The sequence below is a fragment of the Agelaius phoeniceus genome, chromosome 37, assembly GCF_051311805.1.
Source record: "Agelaius phoeniceus isolate bAgePho1 chromosome 37, bAgePho1.hap1, whole genome shotgun sequence".
Taxonomy (NCBI): Eukaryota; Metazoa; Chordata; class Aves; order Passeriformes; family Icteridae; genus Agelaius; species Agelaius phoeniceus.
In genome coordinates, this window is record NC_135302.1 from 524,079 (window position 1) to 551,620 (window position 27,542).

Below are 27,542 nucleotides of genomic sequence, written 5' to 3' on the forward strand. Positions count from 1 at the left end.
TGGATTTTGACCATTTTTAATCCAATTTTTCCCGGAATTTTTTCCCAATATTTCCCAATATTTTTTCCCTCAGGAATCTCTGGAATCTCCTTAGGTTTGGGCCATTTTGGGGTCATTTTAATGCAGATTTTGGCCGTTTTTAATGCGATTTTCATTCTGATTTCAGCCATTTTAAATCAAATTTTTCGGGAATTTTTTCCCAATATTTTTCCCCTCAGGAATCTCTGGAATCTCCTTAAGTTTGGGGCCATTTTGGGGTCATTTTAGTGCAGAATTTGGGGTCATTTTAGTGGCGGTTCTGGGATATTTTACTGCAGATTTTGGCCATTTTTAATGCGATTTTCATTCGATTTCAGCCATTTTAAATCCAATTTTTCCCGGAATTTTTTCCCAATATTTCCCAATATTTTTCCCCTCAGGAATCCTGGAATCTCCTTAACTTTGGGGCCATTTCTGGGTGTTTTAGTGCGGGTTTTAAGCGTTTTTAATGTAGATTTTGGCCATTTTTAATGCGATTTTCTTGCTGATTTTGACCATTTTTAATCCAATTTTTCCTGGAATTTTTTCCCAATATTTTCCCAATATTTTTCCCCTCAGGAATCTCTGAAATCTCCTCAAATTTGAGGCCATTTCTGGGTGTTTTAGTGCGGGTTTTAAGCGTTTTTAATGCAGATTTTGGGTGTTTTTAATGCGATTTTAATGCGGATTTTGACCATTTTAAATCCAATTTTTCCTGGAATTTTTTCCCAATATTTCCCAATATTTTTCCCCTCAGGAATCGCTGGAATCTCCTTAACTTTGGGCCATTTCTGGGTGTTTTAGTGCAGAATTGGGGTCATTTTAGTGGCGGTTCTGGGATATTTTACTGCAGATTTTGGCCATTTTAATGCGATTTTCATGCGGATTTCGACCATTTTAACCCTGATTTTCCCGGAATTTTTTCCCAATATTTCCCAATATTTTTTCCCCTCAGGAATCGCTGGAATCTCCTTAGGTTTGGGGCCATTTTGGGTCATTTTAGTGCAGAATTTGGGGTCATTTTAGTGGCGGTTCTGGGATATTTTACTGCAGATTTTGGCCGTTTTTAATGCGATTTTAATGCGGATTTTGACCATTTTTAATCCAATTTTTCCTGGAATTTTTTCCCAATATTTTCCCAATATTTTTCCCCTCAGGAATCGCTGGAATCTCCTCAAATTTGGGGCCATTTCTGGGTGTTTTAGTGCGGGTTTTAAGCGTTTTTAATGCCGATTTTGGGTGTTTTTAATGCGATTTTCATGCCAATTTCAGCCATTTTAAATCCAATTTTCCCGGAATTTTTTCCCAATATTTTTCCCAATATTTTTCCCCTCAGGAATCGCTGGAATCTCCTTAACTTTGGGGCCATTTTGGGGTCATTTTAATGCAGATTTTTGGGTCATTTTAATGCAGATTTTGGCCATTTTTAATGTGATTTTCATGCAGATTTCAGCCATTTTAACTCCGATTTTTCCCGGGATTTTTTCCCAATATTTCCCAATATTTTTCCCCTCAAGAATCGCTGGAATCTCCTTAACTTTGGGGCCATTATGGGGTATTTTAGTGCAGATTTTGGGCATTTTTAATGCGATTTTCATGCGGATTTTGACCATTTTAACCCCGATTTTTCCTGGAATTTTTCCCGGAATTTTTTCCCAATATTTCCCAATATTTTTCCCCTCAGGAATCGCTGGAATCTCCTTAACTTTGGGGCCATTTCTGGGTGTTTTAGTGTGGGTTTTAAGCGTTTTTAATGCAGATTTTGGGTGTTTTTAATGCGATTTTCATGCGGATTTCGACCATTTTAAATCCAATTTTTCCCGGAATTTTTTCCCAATATTTCCCAATATTTTCCCCCTCAGGAATCTCTGGAATCTCGCCGTGCCCGGGGCCGCGCCGAGCGCCTGGAGCGGCTGCTGAGCTGAACGAGCAGCGCTGCGGCCTCAGCCCCGTCTACGGCCGGGAGGTGACGCCGGCGTCCCCTGGGGAATTTTGGGGATTTTTTTGGGGAAATTTTGGGATTTTTTGGGATTTTTTGGGATTTTTTGGGATTTGTTTCCCCACAGGTCCTGCAGTTCCTGACGCTGCCCCCAGGGAAATCCGGAGCCGGGGGGGCCCTGGACAGCGCCGTGCTCGGGCCCCCCAGCGCCTGCAGCAGATGAAGCCCATCCTCGACAGGTCAGGAAACTTCCGGAAGGGTCGGGAATTTTGGGGGAATTTTAGGGATTTTTTTAAGGATTTAAAAAGGATTTTTAAAGGATTTTTTAGGGATTTTTTTCGGATTTTTTTCCGATTTTTTTCGGATTTTTTAAGGATTTTTTAAGGATTTTTTCAGATTTTTTTCCAATTTTTTTCTGACTTTTTCTGAATTTTTTCTGATTTTTTCTGATTTTGGGGGGGGGTTTTGATTTTTTTTTATTTTTCTGATTTTTTTTCTGATTTTTTCTGAATTTTTTCTGAATTTTTTCCAATTTTTAGGGATTTTTAAAGGATTTTTAAAGGATTTTTTAGGATTTTTTTCCGATTTTTTTCCGATTTTTTAAGGATTTTTTTCGGATTTTTTTCCGATTTTTTTAAGGATTTTTTTCGGATTTTTTAAGGATTTTTTCGGATTTTTTTCCGATTTTTTTCTGATTTTTTAAGGATTTTTTCGGATTCTTTTAAGGATTTTTTTCCGATTTCTAAAGGATTTTTTAGATTTTTTTTCGGAATTTTTTTCGGATTTTTTTAAGGATTTTTTTTCCGATTTTTTTCTGATTTTTTCCAATTTTTTCTGATTTTTTAGGGATTTTTTTTCTGATTATTTAAGGATTTTTTTTAGGGATTTTTTCTGAATTTTTTCTGATTCTTTTCTCAATTTTTCCTGAATTTTTTCTGAATTTTTTCCAATTTTATAGGGATTTTTTTCTGATTTTTTAAGGATTTTTTCTGATTTTTTCCGATTTTTTTCTGATTTTTTAGGATTTTTAAGATTTTTTCCCGATTTTTTTTTTATTTTTAAGGATTTTTTCGGATTTTTTTCCGATTTTTTTCTGATTTTTAAAGGATTTTTTAAGATTTTTTTTCAGATTTTTTTTCCAATTTTTTTCTGATTTTTTAAGGATTTTTTCGGATTTTTTTCCAATTTTTTTCTGATTTTTAAAGGATTTTTTAAGATTTTTTTCGGATTTTTTTTCCAACTTTTTTCTGATTTTTTTAAGGATTGTTTTCTGATTTTTTCCAATTGTTTCTGATTTTTTAGGATTTTTAAAGGATTTTTTTGGGGTTTTTTTCTGATTTTTTTTCGGAATTTTTGCTGATTTTTTAGGATTTTTAAGGATTTTTTTCTGATTTTTTTCCGATTTTTTTCTGATTTTTTAATGATTTTTTCAGATTTTTTTCCAATTTTTTTCTGATTTTCTAAGGATTTTTTAAGATTTTTCTAGAAATTTTTTTCTGATTTTTTAAGGATTTTTTTCGGATTTTTTCCAATTTTTTCTGATTTTTAGGATTTTTTAAGGATTTTTTGGGGTTTTTTTCTGATTTTTTTCTGATTTTTTTCGAATTTTTTGCTCATTTTTAGGGATTTTTTTCCGATTTTTTTCTGATTTTCTAAGGATTTTTTAAGATTTTTTTTCCGATTTTTTTTTTTTTCTGATTTTTTAAGGATTTTTTCGGTTTTTTTCCAATTTTTTTCTGATTTTTTAAGGATTTTTAAGATTTTTTTTTATTTTTTAGGAATTTTTTTCTGATTTTTTAGGGATTTTTAAAAGATTTTTCTGTTTTTTTAGGGATTTTTTTTCTGATTTTTAAAGGATTTTTAGGGATTTTTTCTGATTTTTTCTGATTTTTTAGGAATTTTTTCGTGATTTTTTTCTGAATTTTTTCTGAATTTTTTCCATTTTCTTAGGGATTTTTAAAAGATTTTTAAGGGATTTTTAAAAGATTTTTCTGGTTTTTTAGGGATTTTTTTTCTGATTTTTTAAGGATTTTTAGGGGATTTTTTTCTGATTTTTCAGGGATTTTTTTCTGATTTTTTTCTGAATTTTTTCCAATTTTTTAGGGATTTTTTTCTGTTTTTTAGGGATATTTTTCTGATTTTTTCTGATTTTTTTTCGGGATTTTTTAAGGATTTTTTTCTGATTTTATTTTTTTTCGGATTTTTTCGGATTTTTTAAGGATTTTTTAAGGATTTTTTAAGGATTTTTTTTCTGATTCCTTTGGGATTTTTTCGGATTTTTTTCTGATTTTCCAATTTTTTTCTGATTTCTTAGGAATTTTTTTTTCTGATTTTTTTCAGATTTTTTTAGGATTTTTTCCTGATTTTTAGGGATTTTTTAGGAATTTTTTAAGGATTTTTTTCGGATTTTTTCGGGATTTTTTTCTGATTTTTTTCGGGATTTTTTTCTGATTTTCATGGATTTTTAAAGGATTGTTTTCTGATTTTTTCTGATTTTTTTCTGATTTTTTAAGGATTTTTGAAGGATTTTTAAAGGATTTTTTTAGGGATTTTTTTCCTGATTTTTTCTGATTTTTTAAGGATTTTTGAAGGATTTTTAAAGGATTTTTTTAGGGATTTTTTTCCTGATTTTTTCTGATTTTTTTCCGATTTTTTTTTTTTCTGATTTTTTCGGATTTTTTTCGGATTTTTTCGGATTTTTTTTATTTTTTAAGGATTTTTTCCGATTTTTTAGGATTTTTTCGGATTTTTTTTCCAATTTTTTGGGGAATTTTTTGGGGATTTATTTGGTGATTTTTGGGAATTTTTGGGGAATTTATTTGGGATTTGTTTGGGATTTATTTGGGATTTATTTGGGATTTATTTGGTGATTTTGGGGAATTTTTTGGGATTTATTTGGTGATTTTGGGGGAATTTTTGGGGAATTTTTTGGGATTTATTTGGGATTTTTTTGGGATTTTTTTGGTGATTTCTGGGAAATTTTTTGGGATTTATTTGGTGATTTTGGGGAACCCAATGTCCCCATGGGCCAGTCCAAGTCACTTTAGGGGGGGATCCAGAACCTTTGGACCATTCCACATCCCCATAGGGGTGTCCCAATGTCCCCAAGGTGTCCCCAAGGTGCCACCGCCCATCTCCGTGTCCCCAAATCCCCATTTCCGTGTCCCCAAATCCCCATTTCAGTGTCCCCAAATCCCCATTGCAGTGTCCCCAATGTCCCCAGGAGTGTCCCCAATGTCCCCATGGGCCAGTCCAAGTCACTTTAGGGGGGGAATCCAGGACCTTTGAGCTGTTCCATGTCCCCATAGGGGTGTCCAATGTCCCCAAGGTGTCCCCAAGGTGCCACTGCCCCATTTTAGTGTCCCCAGGAGTGTCCCCAGTGTCCCCATGGGCCAGTCCAAGTCACTTTAGGGGGGGATCCGCTGACTCCAGTGCCACAAACCCCCCATAAGGCGGTGTCCCAGTGTCCCCAGTGATGTCCCCAAGGTGCCACCGCCCCATTTCCATGTCCCCAAATTCTCACGGAGAGGTTCTAATGTCCCCATGGGCCAGTCCAAGTCACTTTAGGGGGGATCCAGTTTCTTTGGACCATTCCACATCCCCATAGGGGGAGCCCAGCCCCCCATATCGATGTCCCCAAGGTGCCACCTCCCCATTTCCGTGTCCCCAAATCCCCATTTCAGTGTCCCCAGTGTCCCCAGGGGTGTCCCCAATGTCCCCATGGGCCAGTCCAAGTCACTTCAGGGGGGGATCCAGAATCTTTGGGCTGTTCCATCTCCCCTGAGGGGGTGTCCCAGTGTCCTCAGTGGTGTCCCCACGGTGCCACCGCCCCATTTCCGTGTCCCCAAATCCCCATTGCAGTGTCCCCAAATCCCCATTGCAGTGTCCCCAGGGGTGTCCCCAGGGGTGTCCCCATGGACCAGTCCAAGTCCCCTCAGGGGGGATCCAGGACCTTTGGACCATTCCACATCCCCATAGGGGTGTCCCAGTGTCCTCAGTGATGTCCCCAAGGTGCCACCACCCCATCTCCATGTCCCCAAATCCCCATGGAAAGGTTCTAATGTCCCCATGGGCCAGTCCAAGTCACTTCAGGGGGGGATCCAGAATCTTTGGGCTCTTCCATCTCCCCTGAGGGGGTGTCCCAGTGTCCCCAGTGATGTCCCCAAGGTGCCACCTCCCCGTGTCCGTGTCCCCTGTCCAGGTTCCTGGTGGCGGTGCCGGCGGTGGCCTCTCAGGGCGTGTCCCCAGTGTCCCCATGGGCCAGTCCAAGTCACATCAGGGGGGATCCAGAATCTTTGGGCTCTTCCATCTCCCCTGAGGGGGTGTCCCAGTGTCCCCAGTGATGTCCCCAAGGTGCCACCTCCCCGTCTCCGTGTCCCCTGCCCAGGTTCCTGGTGGCGGTGCCGGCGGTGGCCTCCCGGGGACTGATCCCAATGTCTCCATGGGCCAGTCCAAGTCACTTTAGGGGGGGATCCGCTGACTCCAGTGTCACAATCCCCCCATAAGGCGGTGTCCCACTGTCCCCAGTGATGTCCCCAAGGTGCCACCTCCCCGTCTCCGTGTCCCCTGCCCAGGTTCCTGGTGGCGGTGCCGGCGGTGGCCTCCCGGGGCGTGTCCCTGCACAGCGGCCGCCCCCCGCCCTGGGCGCAGCGGCAGCGGCAGCGCCTGGAGCAGCGGCTGCGGGAGGAGCTGAGGGCCCGCGGCGCTCACCTGGCCCAGGGGCTGCAGACGCAGTTCCCTGACCCGCGGCTGGTGCAGTACGACTGCGGTGAGGGGACATCGGGGACATTGAGGGGACACCGGGGACAGCCAGGGGGGTGGGGACGTTGGGGACATTGAGCGGCCCTGCTGGGACAGCCGGGGGGGTGGGAACAGCCAGGGGGGTGGGGACAGCCGGGGGGGTGGGGACAGTCAGGGGGGTGGGGACAGTCAGGGTGGGTTGGGGACAGCCAGGGGGGTTGGGGACATTGAGGGCATTGGGGACATTGAGGGCATTGGGGACACTGGGGACAATCGGGGGTCTGGGGACAGCCTGGGGGGTTGGGGACAGTCAGGGCGGTTGGGGATGTTGGGGACATCCAGGGGGCTGGGGACACTCAGGGGGGTTGGGGACTCTGGGGACACTCGGGGCACTGGTGGGGACAGCCAGGGGGGTGGGGACATTGGGGACACTCAGGGGGTGGGGACAGTCAGAGGGGCTGGGGACATTGAGGGCATTGGGGACATTGAGGGGATTGGGGACACTGGGGACACTCGGGGCACTGGTGGGGACAGTCGGGGGGGCGGGGACATCCAGAGGGGTTGGGGACGTTGGGGACATTGAGGGCATTGGGGACATCCAGAGGGGACTGGGGACATTGAGGGGATTGGGGACACTGGGGACACTCGAGGGACTGGGGACATCCAGAGGGGATTGGGGACGTTGGGGACATTGAGGGGATTGGGGACATTGAGGGCATTGGGGACGTTCAGGGGGATTGGGGACATTGAGGGTGTTGGGGACATTGAGGGGATTGGGGACACTGGGGACACTCTGGGCGCTGGTGGGGACAGTCAGGGGGGTTGGGGACATCCAGAGGGCTTGGGGACATTGGGGACATTGAGGGGGCTGGGGACAGCCAGGGGGATTGGGGACATTGAGGGCATTGGGGACGTTGGGGACACTGGGGGTGTTGGGGACATTGAGGGTGTTGGGGACATCCAGGGGGCTGGGGACAGTCAGGGGGGTTGGGGACATCCAGGGGGCTGGGGACAATTCAGTGAATTTTGGGCTAAAATCTTGGGGATTTTTTTAGGATTTTTTGGGGGTTTTTGGTGTCCCTCACTGTGACCAATTCAGTGAATTTTTGAGTGAATTTCGCTGATTTTTGGGGCAAATTCAGTGAATTTTGGGCTAAAATCTTGGGGATTTTTTGTATTTTTTGGGTTTTTTGGTGTCCCTCACCTGTCCCTCACTGGGACCAATTCAGTGAATTTTTAAGTGAATTTCACTGATTTTTGGGACCAATTTAGTGAATTTTGGGGTAAATCTTGGGCATTTTTTTAGGATTTTTTGGGGGTTTTTGGTGTCCCTTACTGTGACCAATTCAGGGAATTTTTGGGTGAATTTCGCTGATTTTTGGAGCCAATTTAATGAATTTTGGGACCAAATCTTTGGGATTTTTTTCGGATTTTTTGGGGTTTTTGGTGTCCCTCACCTGTGCACAATACATTGAATTTTTAAGTGAATTTTGCTGATTTTTGGGGCCGATTTCATGAATTTTGGGCTAAAATCTCGGGGATTTTTTGTATTTTTTTCGGGGTTTTTGGTGTCCCTCACCTGCCCCTCACCTGTGCACAATACATTGAATTTTTAAGTGAATTTCGCTGATTTTTGGGACCAATTTAGTGAATTTTTGGGGTCAAATCTTCGGGATCTCTTTAATTCTTTCAGTATTTTTTTGAGTAGATTCAGGAAACTTTTGGGGCCAATTTAGAGAATTTTGGGGTAAAATTTTGGGGATTTTTAGGATTTTTTCGGGGTTTTTGGTGTCCCTCACCTGACCCTCACTGTGACCAATTCAGTGAATTTTTAACTGAATTTCGCTGATTTTTGGGGTCGATTCAGTGAATTTTGAGGTAAAATCTTTGGATTTTTTTAGGATTTTTTGGGGGTTTTTGGTGTCCCTCACTGTGACCAATTCAGGGAATTTTTGAGTGAATTTCGCTGATTTTTGGGGTCAATTCAGTGATTTTTGGGCTAAAATCTTGGGGATTTTTTGGTATTTTTTGGGGTTTTTGGTGTCCCTCACCTGTCCCTCACTGTGACCAATACATTGAATTTTTAAGTGAATTCTGGTGATTTTTGGGGCCAGTTTAGTGAATTTTGGGGTAAAATCTTGGGGATTTTTTGTATTTTTTGGGGTTTTTGGTGTCCCTCACCTGCGCCTCACTGGGACCAATTCAGGGAATTTTTAAGTGAATTTTTCTGATTTTTGGGGCCGATTTAACGAATTTTGGGCTAAAATCTTTGGGATTTTTTTGGTATTTTTTGGGTTTTTTGGTGTCCCTCACCTGCCCCTCACCTGTGCACAATACATTGAATTTTTAAGTGAATTTCGCTGATTTTTGGGGCCGATTTAACGAATTTTGGGCTAAAATCTTGGGGATTTTTTTTGTATTCTTTGGGTGTTTTTGCTGTCCCTCACCTATCCCTCACCTGTGCACAATACATTGAATTTTTAAGTGAATTTTGCTGATTTTTGGGACCGATTTAGTGAATTTTGGGGTAAAATTTTGGGGATTTTTAGGATTTTTTCGGGGTTTTTGGTGTCCCTCACTGGGACCAATTCAGTGAATTTTTAAGTGAATTTCTCTGATTTTTGGGGCCAATTTAGTGAATTTTGGGGTAAAATATTCGGGATTTTGGGCATTTTTTAAAGTTTTTTTTGGGGTTTTCTGTGTCCCTCACTGTGACCAATTCAGGGAATTTTTTGGGTGAATTTCGCTGATTTTTGGGACCAATTCAGTGAATTTTGGGTAAAATTTTGGGGATTTTTAGGATTTTTTGTGTTTTCACTGTCCCTCACTGTGACCAATACATTGAATTTTTAAGTGAATTTCGCTGATTTTTGGGGCCAATTTAGTGAATTTTGGGCTAAAATCTCGGGGATTTTTTGTATTTTTGGGGGTTTTTCTGCCTCCCTCACCTGCCCCTCACCTGTGCCCAGGTAAGCTGCAGGCCCTGGACGTGCTCCTGCGCCGGCTGCGCGCCGGGGGGCACCGGGTGCTGATCTTCACGCAGATGACGCGGATGCTGGACGTGCTCGAGCGCTTCCTCACCTTCCACGGGCACATCTACCTGCGCCTGGACGGCTCCACCCGCGTGGAGCAGAGACAGGTGAGCCCTGACACACCTGGGGCACACCTGGGTACACCTGGGACACACCTGGGTGGGGTTAGGCACAGCTGGGGCACACCTGGATACACCTGGGATACACCTGGGTGGGGTCAGACACACCTGGGATACACCTGGGATACACCTGGGATACACCTGGGTGGGGTCAGACACACCTGGGATACACCTGGGATACACCTGGGTGGGGTCAGACACACCTGGGACACACCTGGGATACACCTGGGACACACCTGGGTGGGGTCAGACACACCTGGGATACACCTGGATACACCTGGGATACACCTGGGTGCAGTTAGAGACACCTGGGATACACCTGGGATACACCTGGGTGTGATTGGGACACACCTGGGGCACATCTACCTGCGCCTGGACGGCTCCACCCGCGTGGAGCAGAGACAGGTGAGCCCTGATACACCTGGGATACACCTGGGTGGGGTTAGACACACCTGGGATACACCTGGGATACACCTGGGTGGGGTTAGACACACCTGGGATACACCTGGATACACCTGGGTGCAGTTAGAGACACCTGGGATACACCTGGGGCACATCTACCTGCGCCTGGACGGCTCCACCCGCGTGGAGCAGAGACAGGTGAGCCCTGACACACCTGGGATACACCTGGGTGCGGTTAGAGACACCTGGGATACACCTGGATACACCTGGGTGGGGTCAGACACACCTGGGTACACCTGGATACACCTGGGATACACCTGGGTGGGGTCAGACACACCTGGGTACACCTGGATACACCTGGGATACACCTGGGATACACCTGGATACACCTGGGATACACCTGGGTATGATTGGGATACACCTGGGTGGGGTTAGACACACCTGGGATACACCTGGGATACACCTGGGGCACATCTGCCTGCGCCTGGACGGCTCCACCCGCGTGGAGCAGAGACAGGTGAGCCCTGATACACCTGGGATACACCTGGGATACACCTGGGTGCAGTTAGAGACACCTGGGATACACCTGGATACACCTGGGTGTGCCTGGGATACACCTGGACACACCTGGGTGGGGTCAGACACACCTGGGATACAGCTGGGTACACCTGGGTGTGATTGGGATACACCTGGGTACACCTGGGATATACCTGGGTGGGGTTAGACACACCTGGGTACACCTGGGATACACCTGGGTACACCTGGGATACACCTGGGTGGGGTTAGACACACCTGGGACACACCTGGATACACCTGGGATACACCTGGGTGTGATTGGGATACACCTGGGTGGGGTCAGACACACCTGGGATACACCTGGACACACCTGGGATACACCTGGGTGCAGTTAGAGACACCTGGGATACACCTGGGATACACCTGGGGCACATCTGCCTGCGCCTGGACGGCTCCACCCGCGTGGAGCAGAGACAGGTGAGCCCTGACACACCTGGGTACACCTGGGATACACCTGGGTGCAGTTAGAGACACCTGGGATACACCTGGGTGGGGTCAGACACACCTGGGATACACCTGGGTGTGATTGGGATACACCTGGGGCACATCTACCTGCGCCTGGACGGCTCCACCCGCGTGGAGCAGAGACAGGTGAGCCCTGACACACCTGGGATACACCTGGGATACACCTGGGTGCAGTTAGAGACACCTGGGATACACCTGGGTGGGGTTAGACACACCTGGGATACACCTGGGTGGGGTCAGACACACCTGGGATACACCTGGATACACCTGGATACACCTGGGATACACCTGGGATACACCTGGGTGCAGTTAGAGACACCTGGGATACACCTGGGATACACCTGGGATACACCTGGGGCACATCTACCTGCGCCTGGACGGCTCCACCCGCATGGAGCAGAGACAGGTGAGCCCTGATACACCTGGATACACCTGGGTACACCTGGGATATACCTGGGTGGGGTTAGACACACCTGGGATACACCTGGGTACACCTGGGATACACCTGGGATACACCTGGGTGCAGTTAGAGACACCTGGGACACACCTGGGTGCGCCTGGGATACACCTGGACACACCTGGGTGGGGTTAGACACACCTGGGATACACCTGGGATACACCTGGGTGTGATTGGGATACACCTGGGGAGGGGTCAGACACACCTGGGGCACACCTGGATACACCTGGATACACCTGGGTGCAGTTAGAGACACCTGGGATACACCTGGGATACACCTGGGGCACATCTGCCTGCGCCTGGACGGCTCCACCCGCGTGGAGCAGAGACAGGTGAGCCCTGATACACCTGGGATACACCTGGGATACACCTGGGTGCAGTTAGAGACACCTGGATACACCTGGACACACCTGGGGTATACCTGGGATACACCTGGGATACACCTGGGTACACCTGGGATACACCTGGGATACACCTGGGTGGGGTCAGACCCACCTGGGATACACCTGGGTGCAGTCAGGTGTGGCTGAGACACACCCAGAGGCTGTAGCACCTCCAGGTGTGCCCCAGGTGCTCCAAACTCACTCTCAGGTGTGCCCAGGTGTGCCCCAGCTGTCCCAGGTGTGTCCCAGGTGTGTCCCAGGTGTACCCAGGTGTGCCCCAGATGTGCCCCACCTGCTCCAAGCTCACTCCCAGCTGTGCCCCAGCTATCTCAGGTGTGCCCCAGGTGCACCAGAGTCACTGCCAGGTGTACCCAGGTGTGCCCCAGGTACCTCAGGTGAGCTGCTGAGTGCCCTGAGGTCCAACCCAGGTGTACCCCAGGTGTGCCCAGGTGTACCCAGGTCTGCCCCAGCTGTGCCCCAGGTATCTCAGGTGTGCCCTGGGTGTGCCCCGGGTGTGCCCCAGGTGCACCAAACTCACTGCCAGGTGTGCCCAGGTATCTCAGGTGAGCTCCTGAGTGCCCTGAGGTCCAACCCAAGTGTGCCCCCCCCATCTCAAGTGTGCCCCAGGTGTGCCCCAGGTGTCTCAGGTGTGTCCCAAGCTCACTCCCAGGTGTGCCCCAGGTGTGCCCAGGTGTGTCCCAGCTATCTCAGGTGTGCCCAGGTGTGCCCTAGGTGCTCCAAGCTCACTCCCAGGTATCTCAGGTGTGCTCCAAGCTCACTCTCAGGTGTGCCCAGGTGTGTCCCAGGTGAGCTGCTGAGTGCCCTGAGGTCCAACCCAGGTGTGTTCCAGGTGTACCCAGGTGTGTCCCAGGTATCTCAGGTGTGCCCCAGGTGTGCCCCAGCTATCTCAGGTGTGCCCCAGGTGTGCCCCAGGTGTGCCCCAGGTATCTCAGGGTGTGCCCAGGTGTGCCCAGGTGTGTCCCAAGCTCACTCCCAGGTGTGTCCCAGCTATCTCAGGGTGTGCCCAGGTGTGCCCCAAGCTCACTCCCAGGTGTCCCCAGGTGTGTCCCAGGTATCTCAGGTGAGCTCCTGAGTGCCCTGAGGTCCAACCCAGCTGTGCCCAGGTGTGCCCCAAGTTCACTCCCAGGTGTGCCCCACATGTACCCAGGTGTGCCCCAGGTGTGCCCCAAGCTCACTCCCAGATGTGCCCCAGGTGTGTCCCAGCTATCTCAGGGTGTGCCCAGCTGTGCCCCAGGCTCACTCCCAGGTGTGCCCCATGTATCTCAGCTGTGCCCCGCCCCTCACCTGTGCCCCTCACCTGTGCGCTCACCTGCCCGCTCACCTGCCCGCAGGCCCTCATGGAGCTTCAACGCCGACAGGCGAATCTTCTGCTCCATCCTGTGCCCAGGTGTCCCTCAGGTGTCCCTCAGGTGTCCCTCACCCCAATTTGGTGCTACCAGGTGTGCCCAGGTGTGCCCCAACTGCCCCAAGCTCACTCCCAGGTGTGCCCCAGGTATCTCAGGTGTGCCCAGCTGTGCCCAGCTGTGCCCAGGTGTCTCAGGTGAGCTCCTGAGTGCCCTGAGGTCGTACCCAGGTGTGCCCCAGGTATCTCAAGTGTACCCAGCTGTGCCCCAGGTGTGCCCAGGTGTGTCCCAGCTGCCCCCAGCTCAGTCCCTGGTACCTCAGGTGTGCCCCAGGTGTGCCTCAGGTGTCTCAGATGTGCCCAGGTGCACCAAGCTCACACCCAGGTGTGCCCCAGGTGTCTCAGATTTGCCCCAGGTGTGCCCAGGTGTGCCCCAGCTATCTCAGGGTGTACCCAGGTGTGCCCCAGGTGTACCCCAAGCTCACTCCCAGGTGTGCCCCACGTGTACCCAGGTGTGTCCCAGGTGTGTCCAGGTGTGCCCCAGGTGCTCCAAACTCACTCTCAGGTGTGCCTCAGGTGTGCCCCAGGTATCTCAGGTGTGCCCAGGTGTGCCCCAGGTGTCCCAGGTGAGCTCCTGAGTGCCCTGAGGTCCAACCCAGGTGTGCCCCAGGTGTGCCGCTGAGTGCCCTGAGGTCTGCCCCAGCTGTGCCCAGGTGTGTCCCAGGTATCTCAGGTGTGCTCCAAGCTCACTCCCAGGTATCTCAGGGTGTACCCAGGTGTGCCCCAGGTGTCCCCGCCCCTCACCTGTGCACTCACCTGTGCCCCGCCCCTCACCTGTGCGCTCACCTGCCCGCAGGCCCTCATGGAGCGCTTCAATGCCGACAGGCGAATCTTCTGCTCCATGCTGTGCCCAGGTGTCCCTCAGGTGTCCCTAACCCCAATTTGGTGCTACCAGGTGTTCCCCAGGTGTGCCCCAGGTGTGCCCCAGGAATCTCAGGGTGTACCCAGGTGTGTCCCATGTGTGCCCAGGTGTGCTGCTGAGTGCCCTGAGGTCCAACCCAGGTGTGCCCAGGTGTACCCAGGTGTGCCCCAGGTATCTCAGGGTGTGCCCAGGTGTGCCCAGGTGTGCCCCAGCTGTGCCCCAGGGGCACCAAACTCACTGCCAGGTGTGCCCAGGTATCTCAGGTGAGCTCCTGAGTGCCCTGAGGTCCAACCCAAGTGTGCCCAGGTGTGCCCCAGCTATCTCAGGTGTTCCCGCCCCTCACCTGTGCGCTCACCTGTTCCCCCTCACCTGTGTCCGCAGGCCCTCATGGAGCGCTTCAACGCCGACAAGCGAATTTTCTGCTTCATCCTCTCCACGCGCTCGGGCGGCGTCGGCGTCAACCTGGCGGGGGCGGACACGGTCGTGTTCTACGACTCGGACTGGAACCCGACCATGGACGCGCAGGCGCAGGACAGGTGCCACCGCATCGGCCAGACCCGCGACGTGCACATCTACAGGTGAGCACACACCTGGGGAGCTCACCTGTGCAGGTACAGGGGCCACCGCATCGGCCAGACCCGCGACGTGCACATCTACAGGTGAGCACAGGTACAGGACAGGTGCCACCGCATCGGCCAGACCCGCGACGTGCACATCTACAGGTGAGCACACACCTGGGCACAGGTACAGGACAGGTGCCACCGCATCGGCCAGACCCGCGACGTGCACATCTACAGGTGAGCACAGGTACAGGTACAGGACAGGTGCCACCGCATCGGCCACACCCGCGACGTGCACATCTACAGGTGAGCACACCTGGGGAGCTCACCTGTGCAGGGATTTGGGAGTTAGGAGCTCACCTGTAGCACCTGGAGCTCACCTGTGCAGGTATTTGGGATCTAGGAGCTCACCTGTAGCACCTGGAGCTCACCTGTGTGGCTCTATGGGAGTTATGGACTCACCTGTGCAGCTGGAGAAGCACCTGGTGCTCACCTGGGCAGGTATTTGGGAGTTCGGAGCTCACCTGTAGCACCTGGAGCTCACCTGTGCAGGGATTTGGGTACCTGGGCAGGTACAGGACAGGTGCCACCGCATCGGCCAGACCCGCGACGTGCACATCTACAGGTGAGCACACCTGGGCAGGTACAGGACAGGTGCCACCGCATCGGCCAGACCCGCGACGTGCACATCTACAGGTGAGCACAGGTACAGGACAGGTGCCACCGCATCGGCCAGACCCGCGACGTGCACATCTACAGGTGAGAGCACACCTGGGCACAGGTACAGGTGCCACCGCATCGGCCAGACCCGCGACGTGCACATCTACAGGTGAGCACAGGTACAGGACAGGTGCCACCGCATCGGCCAGACCCGCGACGTGCACATCTACAGGTGAGCACACACACCTGGGAGGGGAGTTAGGCGCTCACCTAGAGCTCACCTGTAGCACCTGGAGCTCACCTGTGCAGGTAGTTGGGATTTAGGAGCTCACCTGTGTGGTTGTATGGGAGTCAGGAGCTCACCTGTGCAGGGATTTGGGTACCTGGGCAGGCACAGGTGCCACCGCATCGGCCAGACCCGCGACGTGCACATCTACAGGTGAGCACACACACCTGAGCAGGGATTGGGGAGCTCACCTGGAGCTCACCTGTGTGGCTCTATGGGAGTTAGTAGCTCACCTGTGCAGGTATTTGGGATCTAGGAGCTCACCTGGGCAGGTACTTGGGAGTTACGGACTCACCTGTGCAGCTGGAGAAGCACCTGGAGCTCACCTGTGTGGCTGTGTGGGTTCTAGGAGCTCACCTGTGCAGGTGTTTGGGATTTAGGAGCTCACCTGTAGCACCTGGAGCTCACCTGGGTGGGGATTGGGGTACCTGGGCAGGTGCCACCGCATCGGCCAGACCCGCGACGTGCACATCTACAGGTGAGCACACACACCTGAGCACAGGTACAGGACCGGTGCCACCGCATTGGCCAGACCCGCGACGTGCACATCTACAGGTGAGAACACCTGAGGAGCTCACCTGTAGCACCTGGAGCTCACCTGTGTGGCTCTATGGGAGTTAGGAGCTCACCTGTGCCGGTATTTGGGATTTAGGAGCTCACCTGGAGCTCACCTGTGTGGCTGTATGGGAGTTAGGAGCTCACCTGTGCAGCTGGAGAAGCACTGGTGCTCACCTGTGAAGGTGTTTGGGATTTAGGAGCTCACCTGGGCAGGTGTTCGGGAGTCAGGAGCTCACCTGTAGCACCTGGAGCTCACCTGTGCAGGGATTTGGGTACCTGGGCAGGTACAGGACAGGTGCCACCGCATCGGCCACACCCGCAACATCCACATCTACAGGTGAGCACACCTGGGCGGGGATTAGGGATTTAGGAGCTCACCTGGGCAGGGATTTGGGAGTTATGGACTCACCTGTGCAGCTGGAGAAGCACCTGGAGCTCACCTGTGCAGGTATTTGGGAGTTCTGAGCTCACCTGTAGCACCTGGAGCTCACCTGTGCAGGTGTTTGGGCTTTAGGAGCTCACCTGTGTGAGAATCAGGGAGTTATGGACTCACCTGTGCACGTCTCACCTGTCCGTACCTGCAGGCCGACCACAGTGGAGAACACCTGGAGCTCACCTGGGGCTGTTCCCTTGTCCTTACCTGTCCACACCTGTCCATACCTGTGTCACCTGTGTCACCTGTCCATACCTGTCCATACCTGTCCATACCTGTCCATACCTGTGTCACCTGTCCATACCTGTCTGTACCTGTGTCTCACCTGTGTCTCACCTGTGTCACCTGTCCTTACCTGTGTCTCACCTGTCCTCACCTGTCCAGGTTGATCACGGTGCAGGAGAACACCTGGAGCTCACCTGGGGCTGTTCCTGGGGCTGTTCCCAGGTGTCACCTGTGTCTCACCTGTCCTTACCTGTCTTGCCCGTTTCTCACCTGTCCATACCTGTCTGTACCTGTCCTTACTTGTCTCACCTGTGTCCCACCTGTGTCCCTCCCCTGTCCCTCACCTGTGTCTCCCCTGTCCCTCACCTGTGTCCCTCACCTGTGTCCCTCACCTGTGTCCATACCTGTGTCCCTCACCTGTCCCTCACCTGTGTCACTCACCTGTGTCACTCACCTGTGTCCCTCACCTGTGTCCATCTCACCTGTCCGTCTCACCTGTGCAGGTTGATCTCGGAGCGCACCGTTGAGGAGAACATTCTCAAGAGCCCATACCTGTGTCCATACCTGTGTCCATCTCACCTGTGTCCATACCTGTGTCCATCTCACCTGTGTCCATACCTGTCCCTCACCTGTCTCTCACCTGTGTCCATACCTGTCCATCTCACCTGTTTCCCTCTCACCTGTGCAGGTTGATCTCGGAGCGCACGGTTGAGGAGAACATTCTCAAGAGCCCCTACCTGTGTCCATACCTGTGTCCCTCACCTGTGTCCCTCACCTGTGTCCATACCTGTGTGTCCCACCTGTGTCCATACCTGTGTCTCACCTGTGTCCATACCTGTGTCCATACCTGTCTCTCACCTGTCCATCTCACCTGTCCCCGTCTCACCTGTGCAGGTTGATCTCGGAGCGCACCGTTGAGGAGAACATTCTCAAGAAGGCCAATCAGAAGCGGCTCCTGGGGGACATGGCCATCGAGGGCGGCAACTTCACCACGGCCTACTTCAAACAGGTGAGGCCCCACCCCCCGACAGGTGAGACCCCGCCCCTGACAGGTGAGGCCCCGCCCCCTGGCAGGTGAGACCCCGCCCTGACAGGTGAGACCCCGCCCCTGACAGAGGAGGCCCCGCCCCCGACAGGTGAGACCCCTGACAAGTGAGACCCTGCCCCCAACATGTGAGACCCTGACAGGTGAGACCCCGCCCCCAGCAGGTGAGGCCCCGCCCCCGACAGGGGAGACCCCGCCCCCAACAGCTGAGGGCGGGGTCACAACCTGGGAGGGGTTTGGGGGTCCCAGGTGGGTTCCAGGTGCAGAGGAACCTCCTGAGGGCACCTTTGGGGTGTTCAGGTCCCCCCAGGTGTCCCCAGGTGTGTTTTTTGTCCCCAGGTGAGGTTCAGGTGTCCCCAGGTGTGACCCAGGTGTGACCCCAAGTGCCCCCAGCTGTCCCCAGGTGTCCCCATGTGAGGTTCAGGTGGGTCTGGGTCGGTTCTGGGTGTGTCCAGGTGCATCCCCAGCTGTCCCCAGCTGTCCCCAGGTACCCCCAGGTGTCCCCAGGTGCCCAGCTGTCCCCAGGTGTGCCCAGGTGTGTCCCCAGGTGCCCCCAGGTGTGCCCAGGTGTGTCCCCAGCTGTCCCCAGCTGTCCCCAGCTGTCCCCAGGTGCCCCCAGGTGTGTCCCCAGCTGTCCCCAGGTGTGCCCAGGTGTGTCCCCAGCTGTCCCCAGCTGTCCCCAGCTGTCCCCAGGTGCGCCCAGGTGTGTCCCTAGGGGTGTCCCCAGGTGCCCCCAGCTGTCCCCAGCTGTCCCCAGGTGTCCCCAGCTGCCCCCAGGTGCCCCCAGGTGCCCCCAGGTGCGCCCAGGTGTGCCCAGGTGCGCCCAGGTGTCCCCAGGTGTGTCCCCAGCTGTCCCCAGGTGCCCCCAGGTGTCCCCAGGTGTGTCCCCAGCTGTCCCCAGGTGTGCCCAGGTGCCCCCAGGTGTCCCCAGGTGTGTCCCCAGCTGTCCCCAGCTGTCCCCAGGTGCCCCCAGGTGCCCCCAGGTGTCCCTAGGGGTGTCCCCAGCTGTCCCCAGGTGCGCCCAGGTGTGCCCAGGTGTGCCCAGGTGTGCCCAGGTGCCCCCAGCTGTCCCCAGGTGTGTCCCTAGGGGTGCCCAGGTGCCCCCAGCTGTCCCCAGGTACCCCCAGGTGTGCCCAGGTGTGCCCAGGTGCCCCCAGATACCCCCGAGTCTATCCCAGATACCCCCAGGTGTACCCAGGTGCCCCCAGGTGTCCCCAGCTGTCCCCAGGTGTCCCCAGGTGCCCCCAGGTGTGCCCAGGTGTGCCCAGGTGTGCCCAGGTGTGCCCGTGCCCGCAGCAAACCATCCGCGAGCTCTTCGACATGGCGCCCGAGGAGCCGGCCCGGGAGCGGGGGGACGGCGACGGGGACCGGGGGACGGACGGACACAGGGACCGGGGGACGGACGGACACAGGGACAGGGACGCGCCCGAGGACGACGAGGACCCCGCGGCCACCAGGAGGACGCACATCCTGGAGCAGGTGAGGGGCACCTGGCACAGGTGGGGTCCCCAAAAATGGATCCAGAAGAGCCCAAAAATGGGCCCAAAAATGGACCCAAAAATGGACCCAAAAGAGCCAAAAATGGACCCAAAATGGACCCAAAAGAGCCCAAAAGTGGACCCAAAAATGGCCCAGAAGTGGCCCCAAAATGGCCCAATATGGACCCAAAAGAGCCCAAAAATGGCCCCAAAATAGACCCAGAATGGACCCCAAAAGAGCCCAAAATTGGACCCAAAAATGGCCCCAGAATGGCCCCAAAAGAGCCCAAAAATGGACCCAAAATGTCCCCGAAATGGACCCAAAAATGGCCCAAAAGTGGCCCCAAAAGGGCCCCAAAAATAGACCCAAAATGGCCCCAAAAATGGTTCCAAAAATGGACCCAGAATGGACCCAAAAGAGCCCAAAAATGGCCCAAAAGAGCCCAAAAATGGACCCAGAATGGACCCAAAAATGGACCCAAAATGTCCCCGAAATGGACCCAAAAATGGCCCCAAACGGGCCCAAAAATGGACCCAAAAACTGCCCAAAAGTGGCCCCAAAAGGGCCCCAAAAATGGACCCAAAATGGCCCCAAAAAGGCCCCAAAAATGGACCCAAAATGGCCCCAAAAGAGCCCAAAAATGGCCCCAAAGGGCCCCAAAATGGCCTAAAATGATCCCAAAAATGAACCCAAAATGGTGCCAAAATGGACCCAAAATGGACCCAAAAATGGACCCAAAAACTGCCCAAACATGGCCCCAAAATGGACCCAAAAATGGCCCTAAAAGAGCTCAAAAACAGACCTAAAATGGCCCCAAAAGGGCCCAAAAATGGGCCCAAAAATGGACCCAAAAGGGCCCAAAAATGGACCCAAAATGGACCCAATATGGACCCAAAATGGAGCCAAAAGAGCCCAAAAGTGGACCCAAAAATGGCCCAAAAGTGGCCCCAAAATGGCCCAATATGGACCCAAAAGAGCCCAAAAATGGCCCCAAAATGGACCCAAAAGAGCCCAAAAATGGCTCCAAAATGGACCCAAAAAAGGCCCTAAAATGGCCCAAAATGGACCTAAAAGAGCCAAAAAATGAACCTAAAATGGCCCCGAAATGGCCCCAAAGGAGCCCAAAAATGGACCCAGAATGGCCCCAAAATGTCCCCAAAACTGGACCTAAAATGGCCCCAAAAGAGCCCAAAAATGGCCCAAAAATGGACCCAAGATGGCTCCAAAATGGACCCAAAATGTCCCCAAAATGGCCCCAAATGGACCCAAAAATGGACTCAAAAATGCCCCCAAATGGCCCCAAAAATGGTCCTAAAAGAGGCCAAAATTGACCAAAAATGGCCCAAAATGGCCCCAAAATGGCCCCAAAATGGACCCAAAAGAGCCAAAAAATGAACCTGAAATGGCCCCAAAGGAGCCCAAAAAAGGACCCAGAATGGCCTAAAATGGACCCAAAAGGGCCCAAAAATGGGCCCAAAAATGGACCCAGAATGGACCCAAAAATGGACCCAAAATGGCCCCAAAAATGGGCCCAAAAATGGACCCAAAATGGACCCAATATGGACCCAAAATGGCGCCAAAAATGGACCCAAAAATGGACCCAAAATGGACCCAAAAATGGTTCCAAAAATGGACCCAAAAGAGCCCAAAAATGGACCCAAAATGGACACAAAAGAGCCCAAAAAAGGCCTACAAATGGACCGTAAAGAGCCCAAAAATGGCCCCAAAAATGGACATAAAAGGGCCCAAAAATGGACCCAAAAATGACCCAATATGGACCCAAAATGGCCCAATATGGACCCAAAATGACCCAATATGTCCCTCCAATGTCCTAAATGTCCCCGAGTGTCCCCAGTGTCCCTGATGTCCCCAAACAGTCCCCAAAATGGACCCTCAATGTCCCCAAATGTCCCCAAATGTCCCCAATGTGCCCAGTCCCAATTTTCCGCCATTTCCCCCCATTTTTCCGCCATTTTTTGTCCAATTTTTTTCCCCGTTTTTTCCCAATTTTTCCCCCATTTGTCCCCAACGATGTCCCCAATGTCCCCCCAATGCCCCCGATGTCCCCAGTCCCATTTTTTCCAATTTTCTGCCATTTTTTTCCCAATGTCCCCAGTGTCCCCCCAATGTCCTGAATGTCCCCAATGTCCCCAGTCCCAATTTTCTGCTATTTTTCCGCCATTTTTCATCCAATTTTTTCACTGTTTTTTCCCAATTTTTCTCCAATGTCCCCAATGCGCCCCAATGTCCCCAATCCCATTTTTCCGCCATCGTTCCACCATTTTTCTGCCATTTTCTCCCCATTTTTTGTCCAAATTTTTCCCAATTTTCTGCCATTTTTTCCCAGTGTCCCCAAAGTCTCCAATGTCCCCCCAATGTCCCCAGTCCCAATTTTCCGCCATTTCCCCCCCATTTTCCCCCATTTTTCGTCCAATTTTTTTCCCAATTTTTTCCCCATTTTTTCCCAAATTTTCTCCCATTTTTTCTCAATGCTCCCCAATGTCCCCAGTCCCATTTTTCTGCCATTTTTCATCTAATTTTTTCCCAATTTTTTCACTGTTTTTTCCCAATTTTCTCCCATTTTCCCCAATGTCCCCAATGTCCCCAACCCCATTTTTTCTGAATTTTCCACCATTTTTTCCCAATGTTCCCCATTTTTGCTCAATGTCCCCAGTCCCAATTTTCCGCCATTTTTCCGCCATTTTCTCCGCCATTTTTCGTCCAATTTTTTCCCAATTTTTTCTCCCCTTTATCCCAATTTTTCCCCCATTTTTTCTCAACGTCCCCAATGTCCCCAATGCCTCCAATGTCCCCAATGTTCCCAGTGCCATTTTTCCGCCATTTTTCGTCCAATTTTTTCCCAATTTTTTTCACTGTTTTTTCCCAAATTTTCCCCCATTTTTCCCCAATGCCCCCAATGTCCCCCCAATGTCCCCCCAATGTCCCCAGTCCCAATTTTCCGCCATTTTCCCACCAATTTTCCGCCATTTCTCTGCCATTTTCCCGCCATTTTTCTGCCATTTTTCGTCCAGTTTTTTCCCAATTTTTTCACCGTTTTTTCCCAATTTTCCCCCATTTTTCCCCACTGCTGTCCCCAGGCTCTGTGTGGGGCCGAGGACCCCGAGGACATCCGGGCGGCCTCGCAGGCCCAGGCCGAGCACGTGGCCCCATTGTCCCAAATGTCCCCCAATGTCCCCCCAATGTCCCCAGTGTCCCCAGTCCCATTTTCCCCCAATTTTCCACCATTTTTCCCCAATTTTCTCCCCATTTTCTCCCCATTTTTCATCCAATTTTTTTCCCCCATTTTTACCCAATGCCCCCCCAATGTCCCCCCAATGTCCCCAGTCCCAATTTTCCGCCATTTTCCCACCATTTTTCCGCCATTTCTCTGCCATTTTCCCACCATTTTTCTCCCATTTTTCTCCCATTTTTCTGCCATTTTTCGTCCAATTTTTTCCCAATTTTTTCACCGTTTTTTCCCCAATTTTCCCCCATTTTTCCCCAATGCTGTCCCCAGGCTCTGTGTGGGGCCGAGGACCCCGAGGACATCCGGGCGGCCTCACAGGCCCAGGCCGAGCACGTGGCCCCATTGTCCCCATTGTCCCCAATGTCCCCAATGTCCCCAGTCCCATTTTCCCACCATTTTCCCGCCATTTTTCTGCCATTTTTCGTCCAATTTTCGTCCGATTTTTTCCCAATTTTCTCCCATTTTTTCTGAATGCCCCCCAGTGTCCCCAATCCCATTTTTTCCCAATTTTCTCCCATTTTTCTCAATGCCCCCCAATGTCCCCAGTCCCATTTTTCCGCCATTTTCTCCCCATTTTTCATCCCATTTTTTCACCATTTTTTCCCAAGTTTTCTCCCATTTTTTTCCCAATGTCCCCAATGCCTCCATTGTCCCCCCAGTGTCCCCAGTGTCCCCAATGTCCCCAATGTCCCCAGTGCCATTTTTCCGCCATTTTTCTGCCATTTTTCGTCCAATTTTTTCCCAATTTTTTCACCATTTTTTCCCCAATTTTCCCCCATTTTTCTCAATGTCCCCCAATGTCCCCAACGCTGTCCCCAATGGTGTCCCCAGGCTCTGTGCGGGGCCGAGGACCCCGAGGACATCCGGGCGGCCTCGCAGGCCCAGGCCGAGCACGTGGCCCCAATGTCCCCCAATGTCCCCAATCCCATTTTTCCCAATTTTCCACCATTTTCCCACCATTTTCCCGCCATTTTTCTGCCATTTTTCTCCCCATTTTTCGTCCAATTTTTCCCCCGTTTTTTCCCCAATTTTTCCCCCATTTTTTCTCAATGTCCCCCAATGTCCCCAATGTCTCCAACGTCCCCAATGTCCCCAGTCCCATTTTACCCAATTTTCCGCCTTTTTTCCACCATTTTCTCCCCATTTTTCATCCAAATTTCCCCCAATTTTCTCCCATTTTTTCTCAATGTCCCCCCAATGTCCCCAATGTCCCCAGTCCCAATTTTCTGCCATTTTCCCACCATTTTTCCGCCATTTTCCCACCATTTTTCCGCCATTTCTCTGCCATTTTCCCACCATTTTTCTGCCATTTTTCTGCCATTTTTCATCCAATTTTCGTCCAATTTTTGTCCAATTTTTTCCCAATTTTTTCACCGTTTTTTCCCAATTTTTCCCCCATTTTCTCTCAACGTCCCCAATGTCCCCAGGCTCTGTGTGGGGCCGAGGACCCCGAGGACATCCGGGCGGCCTCGCAGGCCCAGGCCGAGCACGTGGCCGCCATGGCCGAGTTCAGCGAGAGCCCCAGCCCCGAGGGAGCCCCCGAGGAGGAGCTGAGCAAGGCCGAGCAGGAAATCGCGGCGCTCGTGGAACAGGTGAGGGACACACCTGGGGCAGGTGGGACACACCTGGGGACACCTGAGATACACCTGGGGACAGCTGGGGACACACCTGGGGACACCTGGGACAGGTGAGGGACACCTGGGGATGTGAGGGAGGAGGAGCTGAGCAAGGCCGAGCAGGAAATCGCGGCACTGGTGGAACAGGTGAGGGACACACCTGGGGACACCTGGGGGGACACCTGGGCACAGCTGGGGACACCTGAGATACACCTAGGGACAGCTGGGACACACCTGGGGACACCTGGGCAGAGCTGGGGCAGGGGAGGGACACCTGGGGACAGCTGGGACACACCTGGGACACCTGGGGCAGGTGAGGGTGGAGGAGCTGAGCAAGGCCGAGCAGGAGATCGCAGCACTGGTGGAACAGGTGAGACACACCTGGGGACACACCTGGGGACACCTGGGACAGGGGAGGGACACCTGGGACACCTGGGCCAGGTGAGGGTGGAGGAGCTGAGCAAGGCCGAGCAGGAAATCGCGGCACTGGTGGAACAGGTGAGGGACACACCTGGGGACACCTGGACACACCTGGGGACACACCTGGGGACACAGCTGGGACTGGTGAGGGACACCTGGGACAGGTGAGGGTGGAGGAGCTGAGCAAGGCCGAGCAGGAAATCGCGGCGCTCGTGGAACAGGTGAGGGACACACCTGGGGACACCTGGGGACACCTGGGACACACCTGGGACACACCTGGGGACACCTGAGACACACCTGGGGACACCTGGGACAGCTGGGGACACCTGGGAACACCTGGGACACACCTGGGGACACCTGGGGCAGGTGAGGGACACCTGGGGCAGGTGAGGGAGGAGGAGCTGAGCAAGGCCGAGCAGGAGATCGCAGCACTGGTGGAACAGGTGAGACACACCTGGGGACGCACCTGGGACACACCTGGGGACACCTGAGACACACCTGAGACACACCTGGGACTGGTGAGGGACACCTGGGACACACCTGGGGACACCTGGGACACACCAGGGACACACCTGAGCACAGCTGGGGACACCTGGGGACACACCTAGGGAGGGGAGGGACACCTGAGACACACCTGGGGCAGGTAAAACACACCTGGGACAGGTAAAACACACCTGGGACAGGTGAGGGGGGTCCCCAGGTGCTTTTGCCCCCTCCCCAAATTTGGGGGTCTCATTTATTTTTCCCCATTAATTTTTGTGGGCATTTTTGATTCTTTTAATGATTTTTGGGGGGAATTTGGGGCTTTTTTGGGGCTTATTTTGAACCAGGTTTTTTTTTTTGGGGGGGTCCCCAGGTGCTGCTGCCCCCTCCCCAAATTTAGGGGCCCCATTTTTTTTCCCCGTTAATTTTGGGGGATTTTGGGGCTTTTTTAATTTAGGATTTTTTTTTTAGGGGGGGTCCCTCTGATCCAGGATTTTTTTTGGGGGGGGGATCCTTGGGGGGGTCTCCAGGCTCTGCTGACCCCTCCCCAAATTTTGGGGGTCCCACTTTTCCCCCCTCCCCCATTAATTTTGGGGCGGAATTCATTAATTTTGGGACGATTTTTTGGGGGCATTTGGGGCTTTTTTTGAACCGGGATTTTTTTGGGGGGGGTCCCTCCCATCCCAGATTTTTTTGGGGGGGGGTCCCCAGGGTCCTGCTGACCCCTCCCCATAATAATTTTTATTTTTTTTCCAGCTGACCCCCATCGAGCGCTACGCCATGAACTTCCTGGAGGCCTCGCTCGAGGACGTCAGCAGGGAGGAGCTGAAGCAGGCCGAGGTTTTTGGGGGGGTCCCAAAAGAGGTTTTGGGGGGTCCCAAATGGGTTTGGGGGGTCCCAAATGGGTTTGGGGTCCCAAAAATATCTGGGGGGGGGTCTTAGAGGGGATTTGGGGGGCCCCAGAGGGATTTTGAAGGGGTTTTTGGGGGGATTTTGGGATTTTTTGGGGTTTTTTGGGGGCTTTTGGGGGGCATTTGGGGCAGGTCCTGGGGGGCTTGAAGGGGTCCCAGAGGGGTTTTGGAGGGGGGGGTCCCAAAGGGGTTTGGGGGGTCCCAAATGGGTTTGGGGGTCCCAAAAATATCGGGGGGGGTCTTAGAGGGGATTTGGGGGGGCCCAGAGGGATTTTGAGGGATTTTGGGGTTTTTTGGGGGCAATTTGGGGGGGTCCTGGGGGCTTGAAGGGGTCCCAGAGGGGTTTTGGGGGGGGTCCCAAATGGGGTTTGGGGGGTCCCAAATGGGTTTGGGGGTCCCAAAAATATCTGGGGGGGGTCTTAGAGGGGTTTTGGGGGACCCCAGAGGGATTTGGAGGGATTTTGAAGGGGTTTTTGGGGGGATTTTGGGATTTTTTGGGGTTTTTTGGGGGGCTTCTTGGGGGCTTTTTGGGGGGGGTCCTGGGGGGCTTGAAGGGGTCCCAGAGGGGTTTTGGAGGGGGGGTCCCAAATGGGGTTTGGGGGGTCCCAAAAGGGTTTGGGGGTCCCAAAAATATCTGGGGGGGGTCTTAGAGGGGATTTGGGGGGGCCCAGAGGGATTTGGAGGGATTTTTTTGGGGGGTTTTTTGGGGGATTTTGGGATTTTTTGGGGTTTTTTGGGGGCTTCTTGGGGGCATTTGGGGCAGGTCCTGGGGGGCTTGAAGGGGTCCCAGAGGGGTTTTGGGGGGGGGTCCCAAATGGGGTTTGGGGGGTCCCAAATGGGTTTGGGGGTCCCAAAAATATCTGGGGGGGGGGTCTTAGAGGGGTTTTGGGGGGGCCCAGAGAGATTTTGAAGGGGTTTTTTGGGGATTTTGGGTTTTTTTTGGGGGCTTCTTGGGGGCATTTGGGGCAGGTCCTGGGGGGGCTTGAAGGGGTCCCAGAGGGGTTTTGGGGGGGGGGTCCCAAATGGGGTTTGGGGGGTCCCAAAAGGGTTTGGGGGGTCCCAAAAATATTTGGGGGGGGGTCTTAGAGGGGATTTGGGGGGCCCCAGAGGGATTTGGAGGGATTTTGAAGGGGTTTTTGGGGGGATTTTGGGATTTTTTGGGGTTTTTGGGGCTTCTTGGGGGGGGCTTGAAGGGGTCCCAGA

The 27,542-nt window shown here is 52.3% G+C and overlaps 1 protein-coding gene across 1 annotated transcript in view; it reads left to right on the forward strand.

The window, feature by feature from the left end:
- The first annotated feature begins 2,117 nt into the window (after window positions 1-2,117).
- Window positions 2,118-27,542, forward strand: part of LOC129134458 (uncharacterized) — a 31,543-nt gene continuing 6,118 nt past the window's right edge. The window contains exons 1-8 of the mRNA XM_077193297.1: window positions 2,118-2,196; window positions 6,532-6,725; window positions 9,667-9,836; window positions 14,798-14,994; window positions 18,033-18,147; window positions 19,480-19,662; window positions 24,337-24,501; window positions 26,185-26,268. Coding sequence (XP_077049412.1) covers window positions 2,177-2,196; window positions 6,532-6,725; window positions 9,667-9,836; window positions 14,798-14,994; window positions 18,033-18,147; window positions 19,480-19,662; window positions 24,337-24,501; window positions 26,185-26,268 — 1,128 coding nt within the window. The 5' untranslated portion in view covers window positions 2,118-2,176. The remainder of the gene's footprint in view (window positions 2,197-6,531; window positions 6,726-9,666; window positions 9,837-14,797; window positions 14,995-18,032; window positions 18,148-19,479; window positions 19,663-24,336; window positions 24,502-26,184; window positions 26,269-27,542) is intronic.